Here is a 12,378-nt window from a genome sequence, read left to right as displayed (position 1 = left end):
AATAGAAGATCCGAGAATCAACTGATCCAAGGATCAAATATGGCGCACCCTACATGAAAGGAAGACCCCAGGTGTCCGGTCAAATGGAGCCGAGATTGAATCAATGTGCCTCTGCAGGGACGTCGCGTGGGGAGGCGTGTGAGAGGTGGAGAGACCATTACAGGATTAAGAGGTCTTCCATTCATGTAACCATATGTATCACTATAGCATTCAGGTATTTAAAACCGTTTCCGTGACTTAGAAAAAAAAAGGTTGCAAAAAGCGTTGCGGTTGCACAATGCGGCTCTACACGTGGTTTCTTATTACGTTTTAAAAGGGTGTTGGGGAGGCGTTTTATGTAACCAGGGGCGTCTGTTTGGACAAGGAACTTTTTTTGACTGATAAACAGAACCGTCTCATTTGATTTTTTAGAAATGATACAACGTTTCCAATTATATTTTTAATCAGCTGGAGTTGTTTTTATTTTCTTCGAGAACCGGAAAATGTCAAACACGTGCGCAAAAAAAAATAATAATAAGATTGTATAACTAAATGCAACAATTCATTGGCAGCAGGCCTTATGTATTTTCTATTTGTCTGAATCATCTGAGGCGTTACGTAACTTTTTAATGGCAATAAGAAATGCTTGGGTTATTTTAAAGAACGAAATGTTTATGAAAATAGAGGAGCCACACGCAGTGTTACAAAAGGGAGTGCCATAGTGTAAACAAGTTTTCATAATTTAATGCGGCATTTAAGAGCATTTGTTTCCTGTTCTACGTGAAACATTATATGATTAAAAATAGTCAATAAATATTCGCTAAATATCTTGACAATTAGTACACTGCCCCAAATATTTTTTCTTGATTTTTACACAACAAAAAACAAATGATAAAGCATCAAAAGCCATCGCCTTACATATGGACGAGTTCGATTACAATTCTAGTGAAGAGGATTGCTGTTTTCTAGATCTTAATTACGCCACTAAAACCAGTTTTCCTGTCGTTTTCCACACAATACTTGTATATATTTCCTAATTCCCTGCCTCGAAGATTATATAGAACATTTCAATTTTTTAAAATTAGCTTAAACTTAAAAGTTTAAGCTAACAAATCCGTATTGAATACACGATCTGTTTGATCAAATTTGTTTCCATTAATCGCCATATTTTCCTTTTCACTAGGTTTTGTATTTAATGTAGACTTCTTTTTAAGGAGGAGAATAACCCTGTTTTAAGTCTTACAATCGTTCCAAACATTAAATATATTATGCTGCACAAAACACCTACTACTGTAGTGTCAAGATATAAAACGTGCTTTATGTTAACAAAAACGCTCGCCTCTTTAACCTTAAATAATACACACGGCACTGCACCTGTATAAGGCCACGTGGAATGGTGACTGCTTCTAACTAATGCCCCTATTTCACACAGACCACGAATCGCCAGGAATTGACAAATTTCAGGATTCGTGAGGATTCGTGAGATTTTGCCAATTTTCTGCTCTAATTCGACACGCTCTACGATTCAGTTACGATACAGGTGCGATAGTGTTACGAATATTCGTGGGATTCGGCTGGATTCGTGAGATTTTGCCAATTTTCTGCTTTAATTCGACACGCTCTACGATTCAGTTACAATACAGGTTCGATAGTGTTACGAATATTCGTAGGATTCGGCTGGAATCGCACGAATATTGTCCAGAAATTCACTACGATTTTTTGGAATCGGGAGTTCGTGGCCAAAATTTCGAACGATTGATCAAGAATTGCAAGAACTGACTACGATTATATACGAATCTGTTAAGAACTTCACGAACTGATTACGATTCAACCACGAATCCTGAAATTTTCAATTCCTGGCGATTCGTGGTCTGTGTGAAATAGGGGCATAACGGGAAGGGGTGTTTGTGCAACGACGTGATATTTAGGGCAACCAGTTGCCTTATCAGTTGAGTATTGGTTTTGAGGGAGGCCTGGACGGGAAAGGAGGGTAAGAGTGTGAGGGGTTTTGCGATTTTGGGAGTTAAGTGATAATGTTAAGAGTAAGATACAGTTTAGAGATCATCTCTACAGGTTATGGTATATCCACAACCGATATCTAAGTCTTGACAAACTAGTAAAGAAAATGCGTCATTCGCTTCCTGACTAAGCGCGTGGTAACAAAACTGGCAACCAAGGACATAATTGTCACCAGTGTGTGGTCTATTTTGATGTTTTTTCGTGTTATCTGTAAGTTTATACAGCTCAGCTGTGTCAGCTGATTTAGGATACAAAAAAGTAGTTATGTAAGTTGTGGTAAATTAGTTGTCACGAAGCCTGTGTTTTTCGTAGTCTTATGTGTCCATTGAACGAGAATTGTCGCCATTTTGACTGACTCAAAGAGCAATCACATTTTAATGAAGGTGCGTGCGAAAACAAAATTCTGTTGATAAAATCAAACAATATTTATTAGACTTTTGGAAATATTATATGGTTATCACGGTTTGTATCGCACTTTGAATTGTGTCACAAGACGACCTTCGTCATGAACATGGGTTGTATATTTTGTTAATTGCACAAAATATGAACGTTGTTTATAAAACAATTACTCGTAATAAATGCACTTGTATGAAAGAACTGCAAATACACAATTGAAAGCCACAACTTTTTTGTTCTTTTCAACTTCGAATCATCAGTCATTTGACTCTTGGAAGTGGTAGAGTACACAAAGTTCCTTCACCATTACAAATGTCAAACAAACGGCTTATTTTGAAAATGTGTCACTTTATCTAACCCCGTTGATCTGCAACTCTTGCACGTCGGAAATGTTTTAAAATAATCCACCACTAAGGAAGTTTTTTTTTTCTGTGTTTCAGCTGCAAGGTTCATTGTTTTCATAAGAGAGAATTGTGAAGTATCATATAAGCCTATTGGTTCAGTGGGAGCTCTCATTAGACATGACAGCGAATGCCCCATATAGCGCTTGCTCTGCCTATTCTGGACCATGGACTGTAATGGACCTGCGAGCGCGTTATCTCTGCCGCCACCGCAGCCCTCCGCTGCACCCAAGGCTGACGCCGCTGGCTCTTCGAGAGACTGCAAGACGCTGGACCAGCTCACAGACGGAAGCATCCACATAATCGCCGAAGATGATGATGAGGATGAAGATCCGGCTGATGAGAGAACATGTTTCGAGACCAAAGACCGGGGCAATGCGATGCCGTACGGAAACACTGCTCTGGGTACTACCAGGTGTACATATAGGTATCGACTACCACCCCCAAAGTGAGTGAATCTCTCTCTCTCTCTCTCTCTCTCTCTCTCTCTCTCGGAATTTCAACCCCAACCCTCCTTTCTTTCTCTTAGAATTTAACCCTTCTCTTTTCCTCTCTCTCTTTTCATCTCTCTCCCTCACTTTCTCTCGTAATTCCTCACTTGAAATGTTTCTTGTCTATCTCTTTTTCCAAATCTCATCTCTTCCTCCTCTCTCTCTCTCTCTCTCTCTCTCTCTCTCTCTCTCTCACCTGGGAGATATATTCTGTATCCGCCATTTACCCATTTATCAGGGGCATGTAAAACAATTCCAATGACGCTAAGATAACTCGACTGGAAAATGTCAAATAATTCACTTACAGCTAAATATAGAAAGCAATTTATTACGCGTAGTGGACGCGATCGAATATCTTTTAGAAATGGAATTGCTGAAATTATAGTAACCGTCAGCGATTTCATATCATTTCTGTATCGTGAGCAGGTGTTATATGTTTTTTCGAAGTAATCAAGGAATCAGTCAGCTTCAGACTCCGCTAATCAGGTTCATTGTCCTCGGCGTAATCGCACCTAGTTATTTTCCAAATCCCGTCTAAGAAGACATATACGACGGTGGTTTGTAGCCTCGTACAGTGAAGAAAAGCCTCGTATAGTAAAGAAAAGCTTTCTCCTCAGTTCCTGATTACATTTTAGAAATAATAAATAACACGATAATGGTCTTTTTGCGGCTATTTTGATGAAATTAAAACGGCAGGTGTTCCTTCTCTGAAAGTATACTCGCACTCTCCCTCTCTCTCTTTCTCAAAACTTGGGTGTGTGTGTGTTTGTTTGTGTGCGTGTGTGCATGTACACGTGTGTGTGTGTGTGTGTGTGCGTGTGTTCCAGTGTGAGGTAAATCACTCTCACAAGCACAAAGCTGATAAAACACACAGATGTAGGGTAGAATGACACCGGGTCGACCTTTCTAATGTTTGGTATTCATCCAAGTGTCTGTTTAGTTGCCCTTGTCAGCTTTTATGACAAGGATCAACAGTACGCGTAATTACCATACTTCCAAACTCGACCCATCCAGCTTATGTCAAATATCAACGGAATTTTTTAGCTGTCTAGTAATTGCATTGTGGTCCACATTACGTTCCATTAATTTCTTATCCTTTCTCTTTCTGTGTATTTTCTTTCTCTTCCCGTCCGTCCGTCTGTCTGTTTGTCTGCCCTTTGATTTTGGCCTCTGTCAATTACAACTAAAATTTTTAAAATCTTACAGGCGCTTGTACCTACGACTCTTATCATTAAGTACGAAGTACATACATTTATTACAACGAAATTTGCACTTGTATCATTTTTTCGTTGTTGCCTTTAGAAAATCCCATCTTTTTGATTACTTCAACACACTTTCAGCATAAGTTTTATAGAACTTGTTTTTAATTCCGTTTTGTCAGTTCAAAATCCATCTCCAGGAGTGACTCTGTTTTTCTGGCGACTAATAATTTAGATGTTTAATCGTTTGTCATCCCTTCCATTGAGTGTTTTGGCAATTGCCAGTACATTGTACTTGTAGTATTGACTACAAATACTGGAGGATTACAAATGATTTTAGAAGTTACAGGTAATCATAAAGCCACATTTACGTAAATTTGCACAGTGCTCGTGATTGCTCTTTTACCTGTTACACGAACTCCCGAATGACGTACGCGAACTAGCAGTGTTTTTTAGACAAAGCGTCATTTTCGGTTTCAAGGCTTTCTCAGTCACCGGATTATCTCAGTGTAAACGAATGTCTCTATTATTATATTTTTACTTTTTTATTAGACGTAAATACGCCCAAAGACGTTGTGTAAGACCCTTAAATTATGATATTTGGCGATGGCGTTCCTCCACCATGTACACTGTACTTAGTGTGGCGTACTTAACAACGCTTATGCGGCTACGAAATCACTTGTGTCGTTTGATTATTTATCCCCTCAATCTCCCTCACTTCTTCGGCTGCCAGTCTTATTAGATTATGCAGGCGAACCACAACATAATTCATGTCATATTTCGTATGTCGTGAACAAAGGGATTGAATAACATTTTTTTTCCACACCCTGCCGCAATTTTTAGAATTATTTTAACAAGGATTTTGCGCACAACCATGTTTCAAATAGATATAGGCAGTTTCTCCTTTTTTGTAGGAAGCTACCCTGACGTCTCTGTAACATCTGCGTGCGTACGTGAGTGAGTGTGTGTTTAGGTCTCAAAGCAACAAACAGATACAAAAAGCTCGGCTTCATGTTGATATCGGGATTTGTTTTGAAACTTTTTACCGTAACCTTTAAATTGCTTGCTGTCTCCAGTCTACTGATAAGTTATGTTATCAAAATTAAAATAATCATTCAGCAAGCACGTGTAATCTGGCATTTAAAAAAAGCCCTCATATTTCAACACTCTTTTATCGTGTATCAGTTGAAGCGAAACTGCATAACCTTAAAGTAGGGTAGTTAACTTATCTGGGAAAGCAAAACAATGTCTATGTGTATACTACAGTAAGTGTGTTTTCACGTAGATTTCGGTGACACACAAACAACAAGGGAGACATACATGTATATAATCTCAGACACAGCAACACGTGAATCGAATGGGAGAAATTATGATATCACCTCCTATACTTTGTAACGGGGCCATGTTGTGTCTGCGCCTTGTCTTTCACCAGATAGGAACGTCACAAACTAAACACAAGAGTCGAGTTCTGAAACGTGCTCCAATCACGTACTCTGGTTGTCTGGTGCAAAGTCTGTTTACCAATTCAAGGCTTTGATATTCCTTGTAGTTGTAGTTGTTTGGGAATTAACTTTAGTGATTCGAGTACCCCCCTGTATTCATTGATTCAGTGTGTCGAGTACGGAGATACATGTATACAACATCAGTTGAAAATCTTCATTTACATTACTTTATATGATAACTCACAGGGTTGCATTTCGTAAAAATTACTGAATGACACCCGTTGCAAAATCTATGTTACGGACATGCCATGGACATGTTAAACCCTCCTGCGAATAAAATACAGAAAAAAATACGCGGCTTCGAAATAAAGATACACATTGTTCCTTGAGTTAAACTTGGCCCAAACATTAACTTGCTCATTAAAAAGCCCCAACACATTGCCCAATAACGCAAATAAATTATGATTTCTTCTATTGCAGGCCTCCACCAAATTACCTCATTCCTGCCCTCGTATTGACGCTGTTCAATCCTCTGCTTGGCGTCCCGACGGTGGCGTTTTCACTCCTCAGCATCCGTAACTTCAACAGGACCTACTACCAGCAGGCTAACGAAGGCAGCACCAAAGCTTTGATTTTTCTTATAGCAGGCGTGATCAGCTCTACACTCATAGCTGCCGTTGTCTTTATAGCCATCTGGCAAATCAGCGAGGAAAGCAGTGCGCAAACGGAAGTCCAAGTGAGCCTCGAAGTGACGACGTTACCCGGGAAAGTGCGAGTCAAAGTAGGGGACAATACCACACGACGGCCGCAGGAAAGCGAAATCTTGCTAAACAAAACGAGAGAGTGGCTAGATGGGATTGGTTTTAACAAACCGAAGCACATCCTCAAACAGGCCGGAGTGAATGGTAGCATGCACAGATTCCGTGTCGAGAATGTTGGTCGCTTAATACTGACCAATTTTACAGACGCTTTGTACCGTAATATCACACTGAACTGGTTAAATGGGAATAACGGCCGTAGAAGACCCACGGGTATGCTTCTAAAGCGGTTAAATGAGACTGACATGGACGTTCCCTGATCAAGCAGTTGGGAATGTAATTGTATGAGTTCCCACTGAGCAACCAGCTTGTGGATTTGGCGACTGGAAGTTAAAACAGGCAAATGACGCAATATATCTTCCGACAGTGGTCTCAGAATTGGACATTTCCATTTCATTTTACCGTGCCAGTAAGGCTTATTTTGTCATGTAAGTAGTTAAGTTGGTATTTTAAGATGTTATGGACCAATGCCACAAAACTGTGCACATGTTCTGTAGGTGCATACAGGGAAAGGGGGTACTTAGTGCTTCTAAATATGCACTCATTAAGAAATCGCCGTAACGTCCCAATGAGTAATAGTGCATCTATGTAAATATGATATACGTGCAAGTGTCATGGTCTGCCCCTTACAAAAAAAAATCCACACAAAGTAAAACAGAGTAAAATCGTTATTAGTTGGTACACGTTAATTAAGTATTTATTTGAAAACTAAGCACTGTATTTGGATGTTAATGATGTAACTAAGCTGAACGATCAAACGATTGGCTGCGACTCTGGGGCCAATTCGTTTGAGTGGGAAACGATACAATGCAGTGATAATACATATGCACCTCCGTTAAAGGCCGTCGTAGTCGTACAAAGTAATACACAGGTACCTCGTCTTTATTGTTCTCATTGTTGTTCCAAGCTCATCAATAGATTGTTTATATTAATCCTACCTCTTAAACGACAGATAATACATGACCATGTAGAAGGTTGGCGGTCTCCGGCCAATGTCAATGTAAAGAAAACAACCCTCTGACCATCGAAACTAGGTAAAAAAGAACTGTGGTTTTGAACGGTAGGACTTTACGACATTTCAGATCTTGTCAATTTACGTACGGCAAGAATGTAGTTAATGTCGAGACGTTGGTGAAACAAATCTTTTTCCTTTATCCCAGGGAGGAAATGTACCGAAGAACAACTCAAATATTCGTCTTTCTTATCACACGATTGTCTGTGCATTTTTCAGCAATGATGCCTAGAATTGCAAACAAAGCTGTACAACCTTATGTCATGTCACGTGGGCGCTAGTATGGTACCGGTACTGCAGCAATACAAATTTATCTATAATATTATATGTTTCATGTGAAAATTCATGCCTTTAAAAAAAGGCAATGGATTCATTACAAATCCCGGTGAAATACTACGTGTATGTAAGGAATACTTAAGGCACGAAATGTGTGTATGAATATTGTTTCTTTTTCCTTTTAAACTTCATTAAATGTTGAAATTAAAGTGATCATACAAGGTTCTGTTTCTCTACATCACAGTGGGCAGTGTTGAAAATAAAATCACAATGGCTTTAAGTTAAAGTAATAATGTAGCAGTTTAATCGAAGTTATTAGGTATTAAAAATTAGACCACCCCAGTCCAGGGTCTCCCGAATGGAAAGTTAGAGTACTGAGGTGGTCTGCTGCTGGAGTGGAGCCTGATGATGTTCATTAAACTGACCACAACTAGTTTGATTTTGTCGAATTGTATGGAATGTGTGATCGAATTCATTGAGTTAAATCGTTTTACGAAGAATTAAAATTTATTATTAATAGTTATGTTTGTACTTTCAGTTAATTGGCGGCTCGATAAAGATCTCTTTGATTGCGTTGAGTTAATATTTTAATTTTCATGACAAAAGATAGTACTGTCTAACAGTCTCTTTTTTATCATTTACAAATGCATATCAAAATAACAATGTGAAATAAATATTGTTTATTTTTGTTAAGGAGTCAGTAGTTTGTCTTTCTTTAAAACGCGTTTTCCAGATCATGAGGTTCGGGTTCGAATAAGCTGTTCTCTATATCAGTATCGGTCCATTAATTTTTCATTCGTGATCCCATAATTAAGGGTTATTTAATAAATTAAGTGACTGTGATATAGTGCTTCATGATAACGAGGTAGAGAGGGGGGGGATCGGTTCAATAACAATAATGCAAAGTAGCATGAACTCCTGTGCTCAATTTCTGTCGGTCACACTACGAAAAAAGTACGATTGACTTAGGGCTGTTTATCTTTATCTTAAGCAAATTACATGTACCTTAAAAAGATATTGAGATGTTGTATTTTTATAACCTTGAAGATTAATGCGCTATTGCCTGAGTAACAAAGTCGCCTGTTAACTCAAGCCCTTCCCGTCTTTGTATGTGTTTGTATAATTGGAATTTCAATTTATGTCACATGATATTTGTCATTTAATTAAAATCTCCTGCTTTTAGGAATACGAACTCAGAGTTTCCGTGTTTTGACTTTATCGATAAACTAACAGATGTTATTTCTTTTTGGCAACATTAAGCTGCTTTGATTTTAAAAATAATCCAACACATGTACAAAGTCACAAAACATACATCAAAAGCAAAATGCGTAACGCTCATAGTCCATACATTGAACATTAAGATAGATTTGAGCAGCTATAAAAAAAGCTCTTCTGATATCTGAATCTTTTTTATCGACACTTGACAGGTCAACTGTGCACTTTCGTCAGCGTGGCCTTAAAATTGTTTACATTATAAATATTGTATTTGGCCTCCTGATGTCACCGGAAAGGTCACATTCCTGCTCTCTCTGACGGCTGATATCAATTATATTTCAACCCTTCAACGCGAGAGGTCAAAAATGTTTGAAATAATGCGATAACAAACATATTGTACCTCAAGCTTTTCTTGTCATAGACTTGAACATTGTTTGGCCATCAACAATATGACCCTTCTTAATCTTTTAATATGCATCTTTATTGATCCGATAGATTGAAACCCAACTGCAATATAAATAATAGATTTGCTGTGTAACAGTCTTATAATTTACTATGACCAATCAACCTGTTAGAAGTGTTCCTCGAATGCATTATTATTATTATTATTATTATTATTATTATTAAAGTATAGTGCATTGCACCAGGTTTTGAATGCGGTAGAGAAGACGGACAACTTCTGAACAGTACTGTAAAAAGGAAGAGATCATTTACATATGAATCATTTTGTATATATATATATACACTGGGATTTTTATTTTGAGCTGTTAACAGTGTGTTGATGGCTGTCTGGGAACCGTTTTAATAGTGGGTTGCACAAAATAGGAATCATCTTTAATCCCTGCAGTTTTTTACAGGAAATAAAATAAGCTTTTGAAGGACAGAAGAGGCACAGCTGAAAAAGTAAAGTAAACTCGAATATCATTATCCTGGTAAAACCATTGCATTATTACAGACTTGTCGCATTTGTATTTCTATTGTCAAGTGGTGCCATTAAAAACTAGGTCCACCGCTTTAATAAAGCGATCGAGCGGTATAGGCCTACTTAGGTCACTTATAATCCTGCTTAGTGTTTACGGAATAAAGTAAAGCGGTCTCTCAAAGGGACACAACTCACACGTTTCACATAACAGGACTGATGCAATACAACACACAGGCAGAGCTTTCTTGGGATATTTTGTTAAGACTGACGTGTGTGTGTGTGGGGGGGGGGGGGGGCGGAAACACAGACACGCACTTAAAATTTGTCTCCTACGCTCCTGAACGAGGGTTACCTGGATTTTAACCACCCGTAAGAAGAACATGCAAGAACTATACTCTTTTGCAGTATGGTTATTGTACTTCGTGAGACTTACTAGTAGGTCTTATGCAGTTATCATTTTGTTGTGAAACTACGGAATAACCTAAGTGGGGCACAGTACTTTTTAAGCGTTATCAACAAACACACACACACATATATATAAACATTACCCCCCGGGTGGCCCTGTCGTCGTCCTGCAGGCAGCCTATGCCGAACGGCCACCCACACACCCCCAGGGCCAGGACGACCAGACACGTGCACTAGCCGCAGCAATCGGGACATCTCTCCTCTGACATCTTTGTTAGTGGATTTCACTTCCCGGAAAGGAATGTCGTTTATCGGGAGGTTCCGCATGTTGATGGTATGGACGGGAGGCTGAAAACGAGACCTATACGCGGCGATGTCTCAGCCCCCCCCCCCCCCCCCTTGTTTTTGCGTTACGCATACCCTTTGTTGAAAGGGTTTGTTTAGCATGCCCTCGAAAAGTTGTCATGACTGACATATAAGAGACACATAAGGGCACGATAAAAAGTTTGATTATCACACTGGGGTTGTCGCATGACCCGAGGCCAATGAATTATGTATAGACGGAGTATAAGCACTAATGACTGAAATGATGTCGCGTTTTATCACGTTTTTCTTAAAAGAACTGCCATGAGAGGACCCTATTGAATTTCAGCTGATGCGTGTTCGCGCTCCCTTAGTGTGTGCATGCATGTCTTATATTACACGCGTCAGAGTGCATGTAGGCATTTGATGACATAATAGCTTTCTGTTTTAATGGCTCTATTTGTGTTGGGGTCTGGGTCATAAAACTAATATACAAACACTAGGTAACTTTGAAAACCTAAGAGATGCAATCAACAATAAAATTGAGGAACTATTTTGGCAAGACCTGGAAAGTGATAACTACAGTAAACTTAGGACATACAGATTACTTAACTTACTTTACTTACACCCCTGAAAAATATCTGTTAATGAAAGTCTCACAATCAGAAATGAAGACTATTGCAAAAATGCGGATTAGTGACCACGAATTAAAAATTGAACGTGGCCGCTATACGTCCCCTAAAACCCCTATCGCAAGTGCACCCACTGAAATGAAATTGAAACGGAAATCCACTTCCTACTGAAATGTGAAGAACATAGTGACAGAAGAAGTGGACTAATGATACCTCCTGAGCAGAAAACAGATGAAAAAATTCAGTACCTGCTCAGTCCAAAAAGAGAATCGTGCTTGAGAACATTACATCTATATATAACTGAAAGTTTGAAAAAACGACAAACCCATCAATAGCAATAATCGTTTTATTCTGTGCTGCTTCCCAGTAATCATTCCATAAGTATTTGTATAGATTTGTATAATTGTTATTAAGATGTTATGACTAGTGTAGAAAGCCTGTAAAATGTAACATATACACATTTTAGTTGCTCAATAAAGATTATTATTATTTCTAAGCCTTATGCAATACACGCATCTTTGATTTTGTATTTTACCACATTTTGTCTACGGTTAGAAACATCTATGCATGTGAATAACATAGATTATAAAATGACGTCACAATAGTGGTTTTTAAGAATCTGTACCATGCTCGTTGAAACAATACCGTTAATCTGAACTAATTGTTTGCTCTTATCTCAAGATGCTTTTGTGCGTTGCGTTTTGTCATTTTTCTGGAACAGATAGATAAATTCAGTTGTGTTCAAGGTGAAAAATGACGTCACAATAGTGGTTTTTGTAGAATTTGTACCATGCCCTTAGAACAATACCGTTAATCTGAACTAATTGTTTGCTCTTATCTCAAGATGCTCTCTGTTTATAGCTACATG

General features: G+C 38.6%; 1 protein-coding gene across 6 annotated transcripts in view; it reads left to right on the top strand.

Annotated features, from left to right (window-relative positions):
* Positions 1–8,729, top strand: part of LOC106179306 (uncharacterized) — a 32,496-nt gene extending 23,767 nt beyond the window's left edge. For 5 of the 6 annotated variants that reach the window (XM_013562873.2, XM_013562870.2, XM_013562867.2 and 2 more), the window contains exons 2-3: positions 2,835–3,243; positions 6,408–8,729. In XM_013562873.2, the coding sequence (XP_013418327.2) occupies positions 2,963–3,243; positions 6,408–7,005 (879 nt within the window). In that variant the 5' untranslated portion in view covers positions 2,835–2,962 and the 3' untranslated portion in view covers positions 7,006–8,729. Of the gene's footprint in view, positions 1–913; positions 1,970–2,834; positions 3,244–6,407 lie in introns of those variants that run through there. The other variant, XM_013562869.2, reaches the window with a different exon arrangement.
* The last annotated feature ends 3,649 nt before the right edge of the window (positions 8,730–12,378 follow it).

The sequence above is a fragment of the Lingula anatina genome, chromosome 6, assembly GCF_051362555.1.
Source record: "Lingula anatina isolate TDL-2025a chromosome 6, LinAna3.0, whole genome shotgun sequence".
Taxonomy (NCBI): Eukaryota; Metazoa; Brachiopoda; class Lingulata; order Lingulida; family Lingulidae; genus Lingula; species Lingula anatina.
The sequence above is the reverse complement of the archived record's forward strand: the minus strand, read 5'-3'. Positions and strand labels throughout refer to the sequence as shown.